This window comes from Sminthopsis crassicaudata, chromosome 4 (genome assembly GCF_048593235.1).
Source record: "Sminthopsis crassicaudata isolate SCR6 chromosome 4, ASM4859323v1, whole genome shotgun sequence".
In the NCBI taxonomy this organism is placed as follows: domain Eukaryota; kingdom Metazoa; phylum Chordata; class Mammalia; order Dasyuromorphia; family Dasyuridae; genus Sminthopsis; species Sminthopsis crassicaudata.
The window spans coordinates 437,212,931-437,235,213 of record NC_133620.1 but is presented as its reverse complement, the minus strand read 5'-3'; the positions used below and the strand labels follow the sequence as shown (position 1 = coordinate 437,235,213).

The window sequence follows — 22,283 nt, the reverse complement described above, 5'->3', positions numbered from 1 at the left end:
TCTATCAGAAGGTGGGTAGCGTGTTTCATTTCTCGGGAATCATGACTGGTTGTTGCACTGATCAGAGTTAAACAGCATTGTTGGTATTATAGAAATTTTCCTCCTGACTCTGTTCATTTCAGTTAAATTTCCATCTTTTGGTTTTTCTTTTAAGTATCATAACCTGGAAGCTATTTCTAAAAAACTTCCACCATTTCCAAAGAAACCAAAAGATCCAAATGGAAACTCTTCTCAAAGCACATCTGATGCTGATCCAGGTGAATATTTCACTGTTGTTCTTTTTCTATTATCTAATCCAAATAATATCCTAACCCCATACAGAATGTGTGTCATTCTGGATAAGCAGAAGAACCAGCTCTGTTAAAAAGCCCAGAGGCACTACAATAGAGAAAGAGAGAGTGGAACCTGGGATTAAGAACTGAATTTAAGTCCAACTTCAGCCCATTAACTAGCTGGCTGTCACTTAACTTTTGTTTACCTTAATTTTTTCATTTGTAAAATGGGAATAATAGAAGAACCTACTTTCTAGGGTTACTATAAGGATCGAATGAGATATTTATGAAGAATTTTGTAAAGCTTATAAAGTACTGTATAGATGATAGCTCTAGCAATAGTATAGATAAACTGAATATGTAGACACTTGATATGATTTAGAGGCTACAGGAAAACCTATTAATTATGTGATATCCCCAAAACACCTTTCTTAACACTAACACCCAAAAGTCACTACTTCAGATTAATCTTTTTGGATGATGATATTTTTCCCTTGTAAAAATGGAAATACTCCTAAAATAAATAACACATTTAGCCTCCTCAGTCATTTACACGTTAGGGTGAATAAGTTTAAAATCCTTTTCTGAGATTAGGTTTCAGAAAACAGAATGACAGAGGAAAAATAAGAGAATTGGGACCCTGAGGGAGTGGGGAAAGTACAGCTAAGAGCCAGGCAACTACAGAAGGAGAGAAAGGGAAACATTTAGAAAAGGGGAAATCTAAAAGAAAAAAACTTCTTTTTAATAATGTAGTCTAGACCCAATCTTTCCTGTGGACAATATTTTACTTTGTGTCTTGGGAAATTTGCTAAAGCTATTATATTACAAATTGACAAATCATTATTAGCTGTAGTTTTTAATCTGTTTAATCTTCTATAAATATAGGAGTCATTTTTAATAATCCTTTTTTTCTAGAGCAACAATCATCTAAAGAACCAATCCAAGATTCTTCTGAATTGCTCAGTCTTCTAGTATCAGAGAGTTCACTGGAAACCAAGGAGTCCATGAGTATGTTCCCCAGTGATTACTTTGTAAAATCTGACATAGGTAAGGTAACAAATTGTTTTAATTTCTTGTTTTCTAAAAGTGAAAGTTGCTACCTTTTATAAGATTATAGGAGCTTCCACAAACATCTTTGAATGTGGGACTATGAAGGTTGAGGTGGCTTTTAAGTCACTTCATTAAGTGTTTCAGTTTTCTGTCTAGGGAGAGCAGATAAATCAAAGATCATTTGGGTTCTTGGCTATTTCTAAAATGGGCAAAAACAAATAAGAGGGGTTTAATAATATCTACTTTTAGACAATATAGAATTACTGCTCTACTGGTTGAGATAGTGTATCAGGGGTTCTCAAACTACCATCTGCGGGCCAGATGCGGCCCACTGAGGATGTTTATGGGGCCCGCCAGGTTATGGCAAATGGGCTGAGGGGGGGAAACAGAGTGTGAGTTTTTGTTTTTACTATAGTCGGGCCTCCAACAGTCTGAGGGGCAGTGAACTGGCCCCCTATTTAAAAAGTTTGAGGACCACTGGTCCAAGAATAAAGATAAGAATTCAATGAACTTTCCCAACATGTCCCTCAAAACAACTTTTAAATAATGCCCTAAATTGAATTCTGGAGTGTGATAGCCAACAAAATATCAATATGCAACATTTTGTGATTCAATCAATAAATGTGATAGGAATTCATGGAGGGAAGAGAACATGCAACTTGAGATAGCTTTATAGAGTAGGTAAGAGTGAAAGGATCTCAGAGAATCTTTAGCTTATCTAGTCCCAAGCCTTACATTTACTGAATTTGGTTAATTTAACCAAATCTCCAAAATATTAAGTGATTAAGTGATTTCCCCAAGATCACATCACCATTATCAGAAATAAAACTAGAACCCAGGCTTTGTGAATTCTGGAATGGTGTTCTTTCCACTCATGTCTAGAGATGGAAAAAAGGTGGAAGGATGCTCCAAGCAAAAGAAAAGGTATAGAAAATCAAAATTTTACAAAGAGATGAATCTGAAATAAAGGATTTATTTGGGGGATGGATGAAAGAAAGGTTGAATAAATATGGTAAAGTCAGTTCATAGAAGGCCTTCAATGACAGAGAGAGGAGTTTAAATTTGGCAGGATAAGTAAGAGGAATTGGGTTTTATGGGTTTTATGGATATGATGAAAGCAATATTAGGAAGATTAATCTGATACTGTGCAACATAAATTAGAAGGAAGAATCTAGGGTCACAGAAAAGCTATGTTAACAATCCACACATGAGGTAGTGAAAGCTTGGCTACTACAATAAAGAAAAAGTGATTTATCAAGTCCTAAATTACTGTGATTGTGGTCAGAAAAGAAAGAAATTGATGGATATAAGAGATGTTGTAGTGATAAAAATCCACAGGATTTCGCAAATTGTTGGATATTGGGGATGGGGCAGAGTGAAGTAAAAGTGAAAAGTTGAAAATGACTCTAAAGCTGTGAATCTGGGTGCCTAGAAAAATTGGCGATGTCCACAACAGAAATGGGAAAGTTTATAAGTAGAATGAATTTAAGTAAAAAGATAATAAATTTAGTTTTGCACATGTTGAATTTAAGTTGCTGGTAGGATAATACAGATGGACCAGTCCAGTAGGCAGTCAGTGATACAGATAAAATGGAATGCTGAAATCAATGCTAGAAAAAAACAGGGAGCCAGAGAGAAAATAGGCTTTTTTATTCTTTTTAACTGACATCTAAAGAGATACAAATCACTTTGGAGCATTTTACCACAGCTTTCCAATTCTTTAATTTCATCCTTTTCCCTGTTTCTTTTCCTTCTCCTCTTCTTCCTATATTTCCTTCTTTCTTTTCTTCTTCTTCTATCTTTTCCCTAAATATAAAAGTAGGAATGGAGTTGTTTTGATTTACAAAAACCATTTCAACTGTTGCTTCATCCTTCCCCCAGAGCTAGATGAGAAGTAAATAGGGTACTAAGTAGAAGCTCTTTTTAGGTGACATGGGGCTCTCTTTTCATATGGTATAGACTTTGAGATAAAACTTAAAGCTGAGGACTTAAAGACACTAATATTTAGAGTCAGATGGAAAAAGTCAAGACAGATAAATGATGGGAGCCTTTTATGATAAAGTGATATTTCCTCATTTTTATAGTGTTATTGAATCTTGAGTATCTTCAAGATATAGTAGATATCATCAAGACATAGTAGATAAAAATCTAGCCTCAGAGACAGAAAAACCTGAGTTCAAGTCACTTTAGTGCTTTTAGGCCAGCATAATCAAACTCAAGCACTTGTGATACCCAGATAAAGAGAGGCCTAAACTAGATTAAAATATAATGTTTCCCACAATAAATAAAAATTTAATATGACATTTTGTTGAGTTGTTGAGTCATTTCAGTCATGCTGACTTTCTCATGACTCCATTTGAGGGTTTTCTTGGCAAAGGGAGGTTTGCCATTTCCTTTTCCAGGTCATTTGACAGATGCCGAAACTGAGGCAAACAGGGTTAATACAACTAGTAAGTGTCTGAGACTAGATTTGAACTCAGAAGAATGAGTTTCCTGACTCCAGACCCATAGCTCTATCCACTGCACTACCTCACTGCCTTCAATATAATATAGATAATGTAAATTTGAGTTTTTATAAATTGTATCCAATCAACTAATGTTAAAGGCCTGCTTTTGCTTGATATGACTGAAGAAAAAACATGTTTTGTTTTGTTTATGTGAATTAGCAAATCTAATTATTTACAATTTAATGTAAAATTTTGCCATTTAAAATATCAGAGTTAAAGTTTAGGGAATAATAGTGATAGGTGGTCATTATATTTATTTGAATATTTGAAAGAATATTTAAATTTTACTTTTATCCCTTGATTAAACATATCCAGATAAACAGACAGACAGACACAGAAACAGAGAAAGGCAGAAACAGAGACAAAGAAAGGAGGGACTTTTTCACTTAGCCTGTTCCTTTAAATGATGTGAAATTGAAATAAGCTAAATAGTAGATTCTTCCCCATGAATCATTTTTTAATAAAAACTAGGAGAAGATAGATCCTCTTCTGTAGTATCAATTACTTGCCAAATTTTATTAATTTTGCTGACAGAATTCACTACCGGGATCCCTCAAGCAGAAAAATATCAAGGTAAAACAGCATCTCCCTGCAAATAAAATTTCAGTTTCTGTTAAGGCTGCAGGATAACCTCAGAATAAAGTGATAGGCATGTGAGTCAAATAGGTAGGCATATATAATCAATGATTAAGTATCTCTGCTGAAGGATATTTAGGTCCATGATCTACTCCCATCCAGGGGGAACCATGGAAAGCTAAATCAATTACAGGGATCTATCCACAGGGTTTGTATTAATTTTAGGACATATCCAAGCAAGAACTGGACTTCTGAGTTAACCCTTGAATAGTCCTGGAAATAAATCAGGTTCTAATATCTAGCAAATGGTCTGCATCTCAGACCCAGATGCATGAGACCATGCTAGAGCTACTTTATTGAGAGTTGAGTCAGAGCCAAAGTAGAAAGCGAGTGGATGAGAGGATTTCATACTAACAGTTTGGCACAAAATCATTTTACAAGCTGAAGATCCTACTTGTATAATGATGTTCTTTAAGACCAATATGTTAGTTTTTCTAAAGGCAAATGGGAGGTCTGGAAAATTGGGAAGGATGTTGTGGCTGTTGAGTCTCTGAGAGATTTTGGACCACAGTCAATTTTTTTTAAAGGTATGTTTTCATTAGTCAGATCTAAAAAGAGACTTGTTTTCCAGATGGGTGAAGTAAAGTGTTTTATGTATTTTTATGACATGATTTACTGCTTCTTTTAATCTCCAAGAACAACTAAACATGTTAAGGAATAAAGCTTAGCTAATGAGAAATAGCTTCCCCTTTATTAAAGACAGTGTACTTCTAAGTTTTCGCATCCCTATCCCATGTCTTCCTGAATTCCTCAATTTTGGGGGCTCAGAACCTCTTCCTAAAAATCCCTCTCCACTATGGAACACTTCTTTCCTACAAGCCCCCAATTTTTTTAAACATTCTCTTGCCTGATAAATCTTTATGCCATCCAAACCTTATGTAGTCCTATAGTTAAGTTATTTATTCAATTTTTAAAGTTTTCATTTATCATTTTTCCAACAAGACTATCGTACATTTCTTCACATTTTGCAGCATTCAGCAAAAAAAGCTTTACCCTTAAAAAGAAATTGTTACATATTTGTTGACTAGTGGATAATGTTAGTTAAACTCTGCTTACACTTACAATTAAAATTCTTACATTACCATAATTTATTCACGTGTCTGTATTTCTGAGCTTTTCTTTATGCTACTATAAAGCAATAATAAAGACCAGTCTAGAAAGACTAATCCGATCTAATTAAAACACCTTCTTTCCAAAAGATTCTGATTCCACATGGGTGCCCATGAAGATTCCCACTCAGTCACTGCTGCAAAATGCTGCTGGACAACCAAGGAAGGAGAAAGTAAAGCTACCTAGTTACTTGAAAAATTCTAAGCCAAAGAAGTCTATTCCCCTTAAGAAGGTAAAGCCAACTTTTCTTGGATGTAAGGGAAAATGTTGCATTATTGCCATTACTGTGGGCTATATAGAATACACCCAAAGTACTCTCCATCAGTATCCATAGCCTAAATAGCTCGTTCATGGTAAGTCCATTGAGGTGTCCCAGAGAGTAAAACTGCTAACTTTCTACACTGCAGTGCTGTGCTCAGAGGGTTTTGATCCAGGGTAATCCAAAAGATTTTTCTTAAGAACCACACTATGACGATAAGCTGAAACATACATATGATTGGAATCTTTGAAGATAGAAAGATCTCAAATCCATTAGTCAATTTAGTAGAGTAACTCTTTAAGTTGTAGACTTGTGAAGAGTTATAGCCTGGTCTCATGCTTATGACTTTTTACTCTAGGTGCTTCATTTTTGATTCTAGGCTCACTATAATCCCATCCAAAAAGTCCAATCCAATCCAGTCATCATTTACTGAGTACTTACTATGTGTTAAATGTTGGGAGTACACTTTCACTTCACATCTGCTGCTCTACCTGGTTTAAGTCAGGTTTCCTCTTATGTACAATCCTCTCCCACCCATTAAATTATGAAAATGGGGATTGTCTTTTCTTTTCTTTTCTTGTTTTATATTTTTCTCCAGTTACAAATAAAACAATTTTAATATTTAAAAAAACAAGTTTCAGATTCTCTCCCTTCCTCCCTTTCCATCCCATCACCTTACTTTTTATTTAAAATGTACTGCCTCACACAAGAGGTGAGACTTTGACTCATCAATCTATCAATCATTAAAGACTTGTTAAATCATATGTTATAGGCAGTATGCAAAGACAAAGTTAAAATAGGCCCTGTACTCTAGGAATTTACTTGCTATTGAGAGTGATAATATATAGAAATCTATAGAGAACATACACAAAATAAATACAAATTCATTTTTAGAGAGAGGATGAATAGTAAGTCTAAGAAATATTGCATATTTTCAACAAAAACCTTTAAGTATCACTTTAATAAACTGATCCCCAGGTCCTGCTGATAAATATGGAAGAATGATATCAGATATTCTTTGAAAAGCACATATGCAACCAGCACAATGTCATATGTAGACAGGAGCATCTAAGGGTCCATCTGGATTTGGAACCAGGAAATACTGAATTAAAAATCTGACTCAGATGCTTACTGGCTGTAGGAACCTGGGCAAGTTTTACCTCCTGGGGAGTCATGCTCCCTCTTTTAAATGATTTCTAAAGAAATTTTCAGTTCTAGAGCTAGGATCTTGAGTTTCTCAAAGACTGAAACTTTGGGTTCTGCCACTAAGTATGGTTTATGCTTTTTTAATTTGTTAAATTGAATCATAGTATCAAATCTTTTGATGAAGGAAGCCATCTGCACCCAGAGAGAGGACTATGGGAACTGAGTGTGGTTCACAACATAACATTTTCACTTTTTTGCGGTTTGCTCACATTTTATTTTTTAATTTTTTCCTGTTAGATTTTATTTTTCTTTTTGCAGCAAAATAATTGTATAAATATGTATGAATATATTGAATTTAACATATATTTCAACCATATTTAACATATATTGGACTACTTGCCATTTAGGGGAGGAAGTGGGCAAATGAGGGGGAAGATATTTTTGCAAAGGTTAATGTCACAGAATTACCATGCATATGTCTTAAAAAATAAAAAAGCTTTAATAATTTTTTTTTAAAAAATTGAATCATAGTATTACAGTTGTTCACTTTGGCTTTCCCCTCTGTGGAACTTGTAATTTCTTTAGTTTCATATAAAATTTTTGAACTTAAGCCTACAGACCATTCTACAATTCTCATCTTTTAAATACAGGTAGAAGACTGTGTTGGGGGGCGAGTATACACATCCTCAATTGCACGTGCTGCCATGAACAATACAAAACAAAACACTTTCGTCTTTCATTTAATTCCACCAGAAGTTAATTTTGGTATCTTGAAGGAGGGTCACACCTATATGACCACAGTGAAGCTAAAGAATGTTGGTGTGGATTTCTGCAGGTAAGACTGCCACTCACTCAGAAGTAATATTTATCAGTATGAGAGTTATCAGTGTGAGGTACTGATCCATATTATTATTACAATGTCAGTTGTTGTTAAAGTAATCATTGTCAAATCAAGCTCTCCTCACTCCTCCTCATCACCCTGATCTTTACTGTGCCAGGTTGGGTAATAGGAAATGGAACATTTAAGCTTTTCATATATATATATATATATCACTTAGGTACTTGCTCAACATGTCTCTTCAGTTTCACTCATGTGGACTTGTCCTTGCTTCTGTTTTGTCAACTTGCCTAATGTGGAAGTGATTTACAGAACAACAAGGATGAAGAGGTGTTCAAAGTTCCTGAGCCAAGGCAATTTGTCTTTTTCTTGAGGTAGCCCAGTGGAATAGACAAAACATGAAACTGGAAATCAGGAAAACAAGGCATGAGTCCTGCTTCCTATGCTTACTCTCTGTGATACTGGGCAAGTCATTCAATTTCTCTCAACTTCAGTGATGAAGGAATGCATTGATGATAAGAAGAATGTTTTATGCAACTGTATAGTGTAAATTCAGTTTGACTTGGAACACACAGAGATCAGGAAGGGGAGTGGTATGAAATGAAATTGTGTCAATATGTCTGGGTGATTTAGAACACTGGTGAAAGCTTGATGCCCTGAAGAACCTTTGGTATTTGAGATGGAGAAGGTTGAGAGAATTGTCAATTAAGAGGTTGTCAATTAAGGTTATTTGTCAGCTTAGTTTGACAATCACATAAAACAAGAACTGGTATTTGAAAGATTCTCAGAACATGTTCAGCTCCCACGGGCTACATTCCCATTTCCTTTCTGCATCCCTATACTTTCTCACAAAGCTGACCTTGGAAGTCTTCAAGAGCCATACACATGGGGGAAATCAATCTGGGTGTGGAAATGAAAACACCAAGTGTTTCATTTCCAGTTTAAAATAAATTCTTAAAATTTTAGAGCAGGGAGGAAGATATAGGCTTTTCTTTTAATCTTTTAATATTTTTATTTTCCCTAGTTACATGTAAAACAATTTTAACATTTGTTTTTAAAACTTCGAGTTTCAGATTCTTTCCCTTCCTTTCCACCCCCCCCATTAAGAAGGCACATGTGAAATTATATAAAACATTTCCATAAAATTATGTTGCAAAAGAAAACATAGATTCCCTGCCTCCCCCCCCCAAAAAAAAAACCCAAAGGAAAAAAAATGTATGCTGAAGTCATTTCTTTCTCTGGCTATGGATAACAGTTTTCATCAAAAGTCCTTCAGAGTAGTATTAGATTATTGTATTGCTAAGAATATCAAAATCATTCACAACCGATCATCCTACAGTTTTGCTATTACTACATACACATTACGTTTCACTTTGCTTGAGCTCATAGGACTTTCCAGGTTTTTCCTAATATCATCATACTTACCATTTTTTATAGAACGATAATATTCCATCATAATTACATACACAATTTTAGTCGTTTCTTGCCTCTTTTGTGGCAGATAATATATTACAGTCCTTACTATTCCTTCTCCTTTCTCCCAATACATTTTTCTCTTACCCTTTGACTTTATCTTTTTTAGATTTTATCCCTTCATATTTAACTTACACCTGTGCCCTCTGTCCATATATACTCCTAACTGCCACAATAATGAGAAAGTTATTATTATTTACAAGTATCATCTTCCTATGTAGGAATGTAAACAGATAAACCTCAAGTCCCTTGTGTTTTCCCTTTCTTGATTACCTTCTTATGCTTCTCCTGAATCTTGTAAAGACACCTAATCAACTTTAGCAATCCATCAGAATCATCCTCCCCAACAGTGGGGACCACAAACTTGCACCACTGTGACCAGCACTATTATAGTTCATTGGAGTAAAGTCTCAGCCTTCTGGAATGGACCTATTCCCATCCAAACTGACCATATATCATCAGTGCTGTTTTTTTTTCATCATTGGGTAAAGTTAAAAGATAGACTAGTCTCAAATAAATAAAATCCATCCCTTCAGATTCTATTTCTCTTAGCCCAGAGTTTCAAGTTTATAGACTTCAATCAGCAATTAAGTATGGGCCTTTCAGAGCCAACCCTGAAGTTAATTGGTTGGAGAGGTCAGGATGAAGATATGTGGGGTTTTTTTTTTTGTTTTGTTTTGTTTTGTTTTTTGTGGCATTGCACTAGTCTCAGAGTCTTTAACCATCATGCAGAACCCACAAACCACATGAGGGGAAAAAGGCTGGCTCACACTCTATATTAGCATGGAGGTTTACAAAGTTTCCTACAGTTCTGTATTGTTCCCATGTCTTCAAATGTGTAAACTCCTTAGCCAGCCAGTGCATTCCGGGATCCCATGCACCACTGATTTCCAAGAGAGGCCTCATTCTTTATCCTAATGATCTGGCAGTCAGCAGACCAACATTCATGCCATACACCATGCTGAAACATGCAATCAGGTCCAAAAAGGAACTTTGCCCTGAACCCAGAAAACAGCTAATAAATGGAGTGGAGATTTATGTTACAATCACTTCTAACACTGATTGACTTTATGAGCTTATATTAAGAACTGTCTGAAGAAAGGTTGGGCAATCTGCCCCTAATTACTGCTCCTAGCTATTTGTTATTCTGATGGCCTGGAACTGCAAATTCAGTTCATAGGATCATAAAATCTAGTTAGCACTGGAAAGGACCTCAGAGGACTCTGAAGATAACTCCTCTTACAGAAGGGAAAATCCAGGGAAATGAAGGGACTTCCCAAAGATACCACAAATGGTAAAGGTAGAATTTGGACTTGGGTTCTCCAGTTGGACCTGTCTTCTGTCTCCAAAACTATTATTCTTCCCCCCATGCTCTCTCAGCCAGTACAGTTCAAGAGCAATCATTAAACAAACTGTGCATGAAAAGCATCATGGCATAGTGAATAAAGACCTGGCCTTTGAATTAGAGAGTCTTAACTCTGGCATCTGCTGGCTCTGTGATCCTGAGCAAGTCACTTAATCTCTAGCCCCTAGATTATAGATCTACTTTGGGAAAGGAATTTTCCTCACTGGGAACTCTTTACACTGTTGAAGTCAAAGCGCCAAAAATGTAGAAAGCACAGTAGCAGTTGTGGGGAGAGTCAAAGACAGCAAAATTTTCTTTCTTGGTGATCTCATATCCTGTGAGCTTCTCTGCAGATCACTCTATTATCTACATATCCATAGCTCATCTTACTACTAACTTTCAGTACCACCTCTTCAAAGATTGCTGGACAACTCCATCCATCTGAATATTCATAGGCATCTTAAACTTAACACATCCAAAACTGAACTCATTATCTTTGCCTCTGTATCCATTCTTCCATGTTTTTATTGAATTATCATCCTTCCATTCATCCAGGTTCACAAACTCTTCACCTTCTCACCCCATATTTAAAATTTGTTGCCAAGTCTTATTGATGTCTATCTCTCCTAACATCTCTCACATCCATGTCTTATTTCCACATGTCATCACCCTACAAGTGGCACCTGAGCTGAACCTTGAGGGAACTCAGAAATTCTAAAAATTAGTGGCCAGAACAAAAAACATTGAAAGTATGGAAGGCAGTCTGTGCAAAAGCACCAACATACGGTATTCATTACTGAAGACTTGTAAGTGACAAGTAGGACAATTCAAACAGAACATAGTTTCAGGGAAAACTATGTGAAATATGCATGAAAAGGGAGGTTGCACTCAAATTGTGAAGAGATTTTAATAAGGGCCTACTGAATACAGAAGGAGGAGGGAGAATGTTCCATGAAGACACAGAAAAGGGAGATGGGAGCTGGCAAGAAGAACAGCAAGTGGTCCAGTTAATAGGAAGCTACTAAAAATTGGGAGAAGGGACAGAAGATTGATGTGAACAAAAGCCTGCCTGAAAAAAGTCAGTTCTTATACCTCACTATTATATCCTATTCATGTGCCGTTCATTCACTGTAACTGCCATCATGAACTCTAGCTCTTATAGATACTAGCAGGATGGAGTGGACTTGGAGCCTTTATTTCTCCATCTGTAACAGAAACATAATAATTCCTGTCTTATCTGCCTTACAAGATTATTGTTCGGTGAAACAAGTAAGACAACTTAGGAAAGACTATAAAGCATTTTATAAATATGAACTATTATTATTGTTCATTTGTAACAGTATTTTTCTATCAGATTTCAGGTGAAGCAGCCCCCACCCAGCACTGGACTAAAAGTGACTTACACACCGGGACCAGTAAGTTGTTGCAGACACTTCTGTGTATGACAGCCCACATGTGTTTCTGCCAATTAGTCAAACAGGCATTATGAGCACCTTTAATTGGCAGGGCACTGTGCTAAGTGCTATGGATATAAAGAAAGGCAGAAACAACTCTTCTTAAGGATCTTGACATCTAATGAGGGAGGTAGAAGACTACTTGCAAACAATTATGTAAGAATATGATATCAAAAGGACAAATAAGAAACAAAGCAGGTATTAAAGTTAAGGAGGACTAGAAAAATCTTGCAGAACAGGGGACTTTAGTTAAAACTTGAAGAAAGTCAGGGAAGTCACCAGGCAGAAATGAAAAGGGACTGTTGATTATGGTGCACTGATTTATTATTTTTTTTTAAGACAGCCTTCCTTAGGGCAGCTAGATGGTATAGTGGACAGAGCCCTGGCCTTGGTATCAGGAGGACCCAAGTTCAAATCCGCCTCAGATACTTAACACTTCATAGCTGTGTGATCCTGAGCAAAATTACTTAACTCTAATTGCCTGGGGGTGGAGAAGAACCAATAAGAGAGGGTTCCTCAGTAGTAATTAGAATATGGGACCTTGAGTCAGGAAGACTTTTATATTTTTTTAATACTCAATATTGGTATGACTAGGAATGACACTCAAGTTCTCATTCACCTTAATGACAGGAGGCATTGTAAATTATTAAGGGCTACTGCTAGCCTTTATTTTTTTTAAGAGCTTATTAATTGAAATGATCAAATTTCTTGACAATTTAAAGTCTTCATTAATCCAAATGGCATTCAGTGATTGCTCAAAAAGCAGGCCAAGATGTTAATTGTTCCCACAGGAGTCTCTGAATTTCATTTCAGTTTTTGTAGCTAACAGGATGAACTTTGGTTTATGGTTAAAAAAAAAAATCATCTAGACTTTGAGGCTATGTAAATTGAGTTACTGTTCTAACTGATTAAATGCCAGCATGCAATGAATTTGCTCAAAGCTTATGTAAACTTGTATGGTGGCAGTGGCCCAGGTTCCATTCTGTAGTCACCAATTTCTTCATTCATCAGGACTTTCCTAATTAGCTTAACCAAGAGGCAAGTGTCAGTTTCCTTTGAAATAGAACAGCTGAATACTGTTTAATTCACATACATTCACAAAGATAGTGAAAAGGTCTCATTGATTTTCTTCTCTTTCTTTCTTTTTTTTTTCCTTTCTCTCTTCCTTTCCTCCTTTCCTTTTTTTTCCCTTCTTTTTGTCTCTGGTATTTAGAAAATCATATGAATATTTTGGGGAAAAAAAGTTGTTTTCTGATTGCTTTCCAAACAATCAGAACCTTCAAGGTTCTAAAGAATAGGAGCCCACAAGAAGCATGGGACAACTTGGACTTTTGCATTGTGAAACAAGTTTCAGCATTGTGGACAGCTCCCATTTAGGAAGCTTGGCTACAAATCAATTCTGATGCCCCTCTGCTGGCTCTATACTTGGGCTTCCAAACTTCAAAACGTAATATTTTTCTTTACAAAACTGCATGCACTATTTCATTCTGGGGTTAGGATGATACCAAGCTACTTAAATCTTCTGCACTGCTCATCACATCCAGTTGATCCAAGTGGCTGAATCCACTTCCCATTTGCCTTAGTCAAATGTGCTTCCACAAATAGGGAGGTGAAGATAAATCCATTCTATTTGTTTTTCTTCCCAAGTAAGTGAGCCACAGTCTTCACCCCTCTGGTGATTCTGAATTTCAGAAAAGAACTTGCATGCCTGAGGTTTGCCTTTCTGCCTCTCATGTTTCTCTCATAGTTGGTCCAGTATGTGCATATTTTCTGGAGTTTTTTCTCAGAAAAGGAAGGAGAAAAGAAAGAACTGTCTTTTTTTACCCTTTTTATTTTAAAATTTTTTAGGTTATACATATATATTCATTTTTTGCATATTTTCATATGAGTCATGTTGGGAGAGAAAAATCAGAACAAAGGGTAAAACTACAAGAAAGGGGGAAAAATGATGAAAAAGTGTGCTTCAACCTGTATCCATAGTTCTGCCTCTCTGGATATGGATGGATAGCATCCTCTTATTTTCCTACAAATTGAATTTTATTTCTATGTTTGTGTGTGTGTTCTTCTTTTGACCAGTTCAAATGAAAACCAGGTTTGGGTATTAGCCCTTGCCCTGCTCCCTTCTTCTTGCTTACTGTGAGGTATTGGAACAATCTCATTAGGAGATATTTCCCTAACCTTCCTTTCCCTTCTCCAGCCACCACCCCTCCATACTGTATTTCTTGTCCCTCTTTCCATTCTTAATAGCAAAAAGATTCCTTCCCAGGTCTTGTCTAACAGGACTTCCATTATGAACCTTGATGATGATATGGTTCAGAAGGAACACGTTTGTCATCTCCTCATGTTTGAATGGGAGCAACTTGTTACTCCTTTATCATTGTTCATTCATATTTTACCTTTTCCATGCTTTGCTTTATTTTTGGGCTTGAACTTTGAAGGTTTTCAGAAGCTCTGATCTTTTCATCAGGAATACTACTTTATTTTCAGTCATGTCTGATTCTTTGTAACCTCATTTAGGATTTACTTTGCAAAATTACTCAAGGAAGTGGTTTGGCATTTCCTTCTCCAGCTCACTTGACAGATGAAGAACTGAAGCAAACAGACTTAAGATTACCCAAGCTCACACAGCTAGTAAATGTATGAGACTAGATTTGAACTCATGAAGATAAAACTTTCTGACTCCATATTCAGAGCTGTATCCACTATACCACCAGGTCCATTTTCTCATTGTAGACTTATACTTGTTTTTGCTGGGTAAATTATTCTTGTCTGTAATCCTATATTCTTTGTCTTTGGGAATATCATTCATATTCCAAGTTCTCCATTGCTTTACAATAGTGGCTGCCAAATTGGGAGCAATCTTAACTGTATCTCCTCAATATTTGAATTATTTTTTCCTAGTAGCTTGCAATAGTTTTTTTTAATCAAAAAGCTCTGAATTTTGAGGATAATATTCTTAGGAGTTTTCATTTTTAGTTTCTTTTATGAAGTGAATAGTGCATTCTAATTCTACTTTGCCTTTTGGTTCTATGAGATCTGGGTAGTTTGGGGGTTTTCTTTTTAAGATTTCTTGATACTTAGGTTCTTTTGTTGGCCATGGTGTTCAGATAGCCCAATGATTCTTAATTATTTTCTCCTTGATGTGTCATTTTTACTGTGAGGTACTTAAAATTTCTTCCAAGTTTTTCAGCCTTTTGGCTTTGTTTTATTAGTTCTAATTACCTCGTGAAGTCATTGGCTTTTATTTGGACCAATCTAATTTGTATGGAGTTTGTTGCTTAGGCAAAGTTTTGTGCCAAACTATAAATTCTTTTTCTAGGTTTTTTTTCCCTCAATAACTCTCACTTCCAATTTTTACCTCAAGTACTCTCATTCTATTTATCAAAAAAAGGTTTTTCTTAATGTCCTCTAAAATTTCTGGTTGTTTGTGCTCAAGCTATGTTATAAGGCATTGCTTGTAGATGTTTTATAATCATTCTCTTCTGCATTTGTCTCTTGAACATTTCTGTTACCATGAAAAGTTGATATAGTGGGATTCTTCCCCCCCACTCCCCCCATTCTTCTAGCTTATTTCCTGACTTAGGATTTGATGTAGGGTTGGTTGTGCTACATTTCTGGAAAGAAGATTGATCCTGTTACTCTTTTCTTGGGATACTGAATGTCATATAATTCAAGATTTCAGAGATAGGCTTGAAACTTGCAAGCTTTCAGTACTTCCAAAAGGGTATGATAGAGGCAATGTGATTATTTTCCTCCTGGTCTGAACTTGGAAAATCAATGACCTGAGTTTGAGGCTGTGGAAGCAAATATTTCTGCTAGATTCCATCCTATTAGTCACCTGGAAAGCTTGTTGATTCAACATGGCAGAATCATACATAGGTCTACCTTTGGTCTGGCTTTTCTGCCTTGGTTATTATTTTGTAGGCTTTTGCTGCTGAATGTGATGAGCTTGGGGGTATAAGCCACACTATTGTTACTGGTTTCTGCATTTCCTCCTTTCTATGGTACACTGTGGAGGGCTTCCTTATCCAGGTCACCTCTGTACCCACAAAGGTACTCTGTCCTGGATCTAGAAATTGGATCTCAGTTCCTTATCCTTAAAATGAGAACTCTTAGATCCCATGATTTTATTCAAATTTGGTCAGATTCTTGTCTGTGATATCTATCTTTCTCAGAGTTCCCTCTTCTAGGAGAAAAACACCTTGTCCATTTAGAATGGACCAAATAAAAGCCAATGACTTCACGAGGTAACTAGAACTAATAAAACAAAGCTAAATTATTATATACCCTTAAGTATCTTGCCAGTTTAAACATTGTATGACTAACAATAGAGTTCTGTAAAGTCAATTGGGGGGAAGGGAAGGACTATTTTTTTTTTTTGGTCTGATAAATGACTTCATTTTTGTAGAAAAATAAAGGACACTCTTTTCTCTAGTGTGAATATCTGAGGTGAAAATCTCTCAATCTTCTGCTTCTAGTGTTCCAAGACTTTCCTGGGGCACTATGGGATAGAAATCAAATGTTACCAAGATCACAAAAACAATTTAAGTCAAATCCAAGTTTTAAACCTGATTTCCCTGACTTTTAGAGTGGTTCTCCATTTACTGTGCCACACAGTCTCTCTAATATATATAGTTATTCAAAAATTATGATGCTTAACAGTGTTAGCATTTTCTTAGGAAGAAGTAAAGGAGCTTCGAGAATAATTGACGTTATCTGTTCCCATTGCTGTTACTTTGGAATATATCCTATGGTCACCACTGAAATTATTCCTATTATTAGTAAAGTATAAGATATTTAATTTAAAAAACCCTTATCATGATGAATAGATGATATTTGGCTGGTGGAGATGATAATACTTCTCTTATTGGAGATTATTCTGAGCATCCCAGGCCTTTGTTTCACAATTGCACTGTAGGCCAAATTTTAATCATAACTCCTTTTTTTAACACTTGGGTGTTAACTCTATGGTGTCTTTTAGGTAGCACCAGGATTACAGGTGGACCTGCAGGTGGAAATCTTTGCCATGGCTGTTGGAGAGAATGTTCACAAGGGATTAGGAACCATTTCCTACAACATTGAGATTATAACTGAACATGAAATTCTACTTCTACCTGTGGAAGCAAATATCCTTTGAAACTTAGTCTAGCGACAAAAGGCCAAGGGAAAGCCACAATCCAGATTGACATTGCTGCAGTTAGGAAAGGGATAAACTCACCTCTGGAGTCCCCAAAAATTTCTGCATTGGGTCAAGAAGGGAGTTTGTAAGCTAAGGGCAGAGTGATTACTCTTTCATAAAAAATAGCAATAAAGGGAAAGGAAACATAAAATGGTAGCTCAATGGGACTAGCAGGATCAAAACAATATGGGGTTTTAAATTAAAAGAGAGTAGTGGGTTTAAAAAGGAAGGAGATACTGGAAAAGGAGATTGAGGAATGCAAGAGAGAACAAATGGAGGAGAGGATTTCTAGAAGGCAGTTGAAAGACAGTCCAGATTTTTATAATAAAGACAAGGCCAATTGCTGAGATATAAGGTGAGGGACCTTCTACCATGACAAAAAAAAAAAGCCACACCTTTGTGAAAAAACAAATTGGTGTTGTCTTGACAAAGGACCAGTTTGACAGACAATTGAGAATTGAACCAAGCTCCACCGTCTCATTTCATATGATCACAGTTTGAGCCATAATTGATCTGATCACTTGAACCAATGAAGTTTCTCATTCTCTTTGCCCTGAATTTATTCAATTTTTTTTTTTTAAATGTGGATTAAAGATTGATTACATATTAGTTGGAACCAGGGCTTTAACAGTAGAAAGAAGAGATCTAAGAACTTTCCTCTTTACCTATTTATTTCATTGCCAATTATAGACATTTTTCAGGTAAATATAGATATCATAGGTATGATATAGATTTCCAAGTTTAGAATCAGAGGACTGGAGATATAGGATGTATGTTATGCTGCAAAAATTATATACCCTTAACAAGTATCTTACCAGTTTTAACATCTATGACTTATGACTCGAGACCAGATGATTTTCCCATGGGAAAAGAAAATCCATCAGTTCGTAATGTTTCTCTAATCCCCAAGTCTTATCAAGTACCTCTTGTGAGTAATATCCAGAAAATGTGCTTGTAGGCTCAGTAATCAATATATTTAATCAATTATTTCAAATTCTAGTCTTGGACTTATTAATTAGTGTTAAGAGCCCACTATGTATCAGGCACTAAAGATATAGTATAAATATTAACTTTGACAACAAAAGAATAAAGCTTGTTGCTATCCTTGTAATCTTCTTCCATACTTTTGAGAAAAATGAACTGTTTTTACATTCAAAAAAAGCATCAATGAACACTACTAGCATGTAGTAGTTTATTAGCAGACCCTGTTTACTCATAGACAGAGACCTCAGATTCAAGAAAATGTATGAACACAATATAAAATCATATATCTGATATAAATGGTGTACAAAAAACACTCATTCTGAGATCCTAATTCATCCCAATAATTCAAATCTATTCAGCACCATTTAATGAGCAGTTTTCATGTTCTGGGCTCATGAGATGTCACTTTTCACTTGTCCTAAAAAGATTTAAATATGTTTTCTTTGCTAATTTGTTACTGGGAAGCTGGGCTAACATGAGGTTTCTTGTTTTTAATTCTTGCAGGCTAAATATCTTGCAGATATATTTTAATCAATATAGATTTTAAAATCATCTTTAAAACCAAGTAAACCTATTTTGCCAGTATTTCTCCCCCACCTTAATGCCAATGGTGGTGAGGAGATCTTGTAATTAAAAAGCCTTTCAATTTGAAACACTGGACTTAATCCATTTATGTCAGATACATCAGGGGAATTTAGTCTACATGCAAAATTGTTTTTCAGATCTCTCAGTGCTATTGTCATAAGCAGAATGAAAATAATATGAATTTCAATGAATTTAATTACAGATATGATTGTCAGGCTACCTGCTGCAAAGAAGAAAACTAATCTTCATCTAGCTTAGGCATCTTAGAATTGTCACTACTGATGCAATTGGTCCATTTGTACTTCTCTCTTTAAGTTATCCAGACAGTGTTTTGGGGAAAGCTGTCCTACTGTCTATGAGAAAAATACTTAATAAAATGCCTTTGTACTAAACGTTGTGCATTTCTTCCTGTTTAGCAGAAGTTGTCAGTCTCAAAGACACCCAAATATTTTGACCAAAATACCCCAACTTGGCTCATTCTTGGTCAAACCATTATTGTTGCGTGCCGCTCACATGTATATCCCCATCTTTTCTGACGGCTGTTAATGAATAAAAATAAAATGGTTCAGAGGGCAAGCAAAAGTAGCAGGAAATACTTTTAGGGTAAATTGTTTTCTGGGGTTTGTCTTGATGACATCCTATTGAAAACACTAGAAATACACATGAAAAAAGCACCTATTTCATAACTGACAAGCAAGGGACTGAATTTTTAGGGAAGGAAGGATCACAGATACAGCCTCATGAAAACAGGTATTTTTAAAGCTCCAAAGGTTCTGACATTTTGAACATCTAACTCACATGCTTGAGGATCTCCTCTAACTGTACTGTGTCACTTTATTAACAAGACTCAAGAGCATTCTCTGGGCTTCACAAAGAAAAACCAAGGAAAAGTCAGAGTGGCAGCAAGATGTTTGTTTTATCCTTTCATTATGGCCAGAATTTTTTCTACTTTTACAGGTCCTTCATATCTATCTATGCACATGTTGCCTCAATTCAGCTGCTCTCTTATTTGTTGTCAGGAATTTGAATGGTTCCAGGCACTTACTCAGAGCTTGGGAAGTGAGTGGAAGCAAATTCAGTAGCAGAAATGAATCACTTGCTCTGCAGAGGTAACAATCTCCTAAAAATACACAGAATTCCAGACTAGTTATTATGACCTTTTTTTACTTAAAAATAAGTATTTCATAACTTTTTACAACGTATCCAAAAAAATGTCTGTAAGGTAAAAGGCATAATAAGAAATTCTTACTATATAAGCTTTTTAGAATGATAATTCTGTAGGGAAAGAAAGAAATTTTAAATCACCTTAGGAAAGTTTCCTAGTAGGTAAAAGATTTAAAAAAAAAAAAATTAAAATAAATAACAACTCGGTATATTTGCACATGTCCAACAATCATGGAAATGAATAAATTCCTAAGTTGGTAACTCCAGTCCTTGAGTTTAAGGGTTCAAGAGTTCCTCTACTAATTAATAAGAATGGTGAGAAAGAGAACTAAAAAGAGAACAAGAATGTATCTAGCCTTTGCCAATAAGGAAAGTATGAGGCCCTGCATAAGTATCCTTAGTTAACTTTCCTTTTTGTGAGACAGATCCTCTCAATGTACTTTAGAAGTTCAATGACTTTTTTTGTCATCTGGTACTTGAAAGTTCATGATTCAGAACTACAAAAGTATCCATTTAATCCAATCTTCTTCCAGATTAAAAAAAAGGAAGATGGAAGCAGAATGGCAACAGCACAGTGGAAATTTGAGTGTTTCCATTCAAGTTGTATTTTTCCCATGATGTAGAAGCCACATATTCAGGTCAGAAAGCTGTTTCTTCTAATTTGAAAGGCACAGTGAATGGCTAGATGAAAACAGCTCAGATGTTAGAGCTTTAAGTCAATGTCATAATTAGCTTCTCTCTCTTTTTCCTCTTCCGTTTCTTCTCTTCGAAATTGCTTGTAGCTTCAGAGAAAAATTCAATTTCACTTTTTGCCTCACATTCCCTCTTTAGAAACTCAAGTCCTGCCATATTGAATCCAATCACATCCTGGGATAGAAATAGAAAGAACATTAAATAAGCTTAATTTGCTGGAGGGGAAAACTAACCAGTCTTCCCCACTCTCTTCTCCCAAGTACTGTCTCTGTAGGATTATGTGGATCTTCAAGAGCAACTTGATCCAAGAGTGAGCAGTGCTAGTTCTTAGTTACAGATGCCCTGGAACTGTACCTATACACTGTAGGAAGAAGAGGTACTTACCCGGACTTCACTGACTTTTGAAATGGTTGTTTTCTTCAATTTTTCTATCACTGGTACAAGCATTTGGTTACTGCTGATCTGCCCAAAGTGAATCCTACAAATAACAAGCAAAAAAGAATGATGTCCCAGGATGCCAGGCTTGTCTTATCCCCTTCCACAATGTTCCATCACTTAAAAATCCACTGGATTAGGGATGGGGGGAAAAACCCCACCTTCTGATAAACGTTATGCCTATGCCACAATAGGGATTTAACCCAGATTTGCTGAATTTAATTAAACTCACAGGATGCATGAATTCCCTTGACTATACTCTGGACAAGTAACCCCAATGAAAACCCATCAAAACAGCATATTGTATTTTAGTATAACACGGTCTTCAGACAAATGGAAAAGTTTGTATTTGATAATACAGACAACAGGAAACCACTGGAATTTGGAGAGGTGCAGTGACATGGTCAAACTTGTACATTAGGCAAATCTCTTCAACAACAAACAGTTTGACTTTCAAAAGCTTTCCTAACCTGGTCCCAATCTTTAGTCTGATTACATATCAAAAAGCTTTCCTAACCTGGTCCCAATCTTTAGTCTGATTACATATCAATTACTCTCTTCCACACTCTACTATCCCGTCAACCTCCTTTTCTCCCTCCAAATACCTAGCACTCCATCCCCTATCTCCATGTCTCTACAGTGGCCTGCCATGTTTAGATGAATTCTCTCTCCTAACCTCTATTTGAGTGAATACATCAATCACTTCTCTGAAGACATATCCCAAGCAAAACCTTAAAAAAAAAAGACTTAGCTGATCCTTCCCACCTTTCCAAATCCTCTGCTATCCATTCTACATATACTTAGGTGTCCCTCCATAGAAAACCCAAGAGGAGCAGATAGTTTGATTGTATTTATTCTGTGTATACTTAGGTATCCTTTCATAGAAAATCCAAGAGGAATAGTTTCATTGTTTTATCTTTATCTTTTTAAGGCCTTATCTGTCATTTAAGAAATGAGCCAATCCTTAAAAAAAAAAAAAAAAAAAAAGTATCTTTTGCAAATAAGATTATTCAAATAAATTCATTTCAATACATATTAAGTATGTACTACATGCAAGGCACTGTGGCATCCAAAGGGAATTCCTTAAGCAACTATGGAATATGGAAAGGCTTCCTGAAAGGGGTGACATCTAAGAATTTTAATTTAAAGGTAA

The 22,283-nt window shown here is 35.8% G+C and overlaps 2 protein-coding genes across 4 annotated transcripts in view; one reads left to right on the top strand and one right to left on the bottom strand.

Moving 5' to 3' along the window:
- SPAG17 (sperm associated antigen 17) overlaps positions 1-19,230 on the top strand; it is a 251,538-nt gene extending 232,308 nt beyond the window's left edge. For 2 of the 3 annotated variants that reach the window (XM_074263224.1, XM_074263222.1), the window contains 7 exons: positions 155-257; positions 1,188-1,319; positions 5,665-5,807; positions 7,631-7,815; positions 11,991-12,051; positions 17,072-17,216; positions 18,085-18,364. In XM_074263224.1, coding sequence (XP_074119325.1) covers positions 155-257; positions 1,188-1,319; positions 5,665-5,807; positions 7,631-7,815; positions 11,991-12,051; positions 17,072-17,216; positions 18,085-18,227 — 912 coding nt within the window. In that variant the 3' untranslated portion in view covers positions 18,228-18,364. Of the gene's footprint in view, positions 1-154; positions 258-1,187; positions 1,320-5,664; positions 5,808-7,630; positions 7,816-11,990; positions 12,052-17,071; positions 17,217-18,084; positions 18,365-19,040 lie in introns of those variants that run through there. The other variant, XM_074263223.1, reaches the window with a different exon arrangement.
- Positions 19,231-19,985: 755 nt separating this feature from the next.
- WDR3 (WD repeat domain 3) overlaps positions 19,986-22,283 on the bottom strand; it is a 28,101-nt gene continuing 25,803 nt past the window's right edge. The window contains exons 26-27 of the mRNA XM_074263226.1: positions 21,080-21,173; positions 19,986-20,869 (exon numbers count right to left, since the gene is read on the bottom strand). Coding sequence (XP_074119327.1) covers positions 20,714-20,869; positions 21,080-21,173 — 250 coding nt within the window. The 3' untranslated portion in view covers positions 19,986-20,713. The remainder of the gene's footprint in view (positions 20,870-21,079; positions 21,174-22,283) is intronic.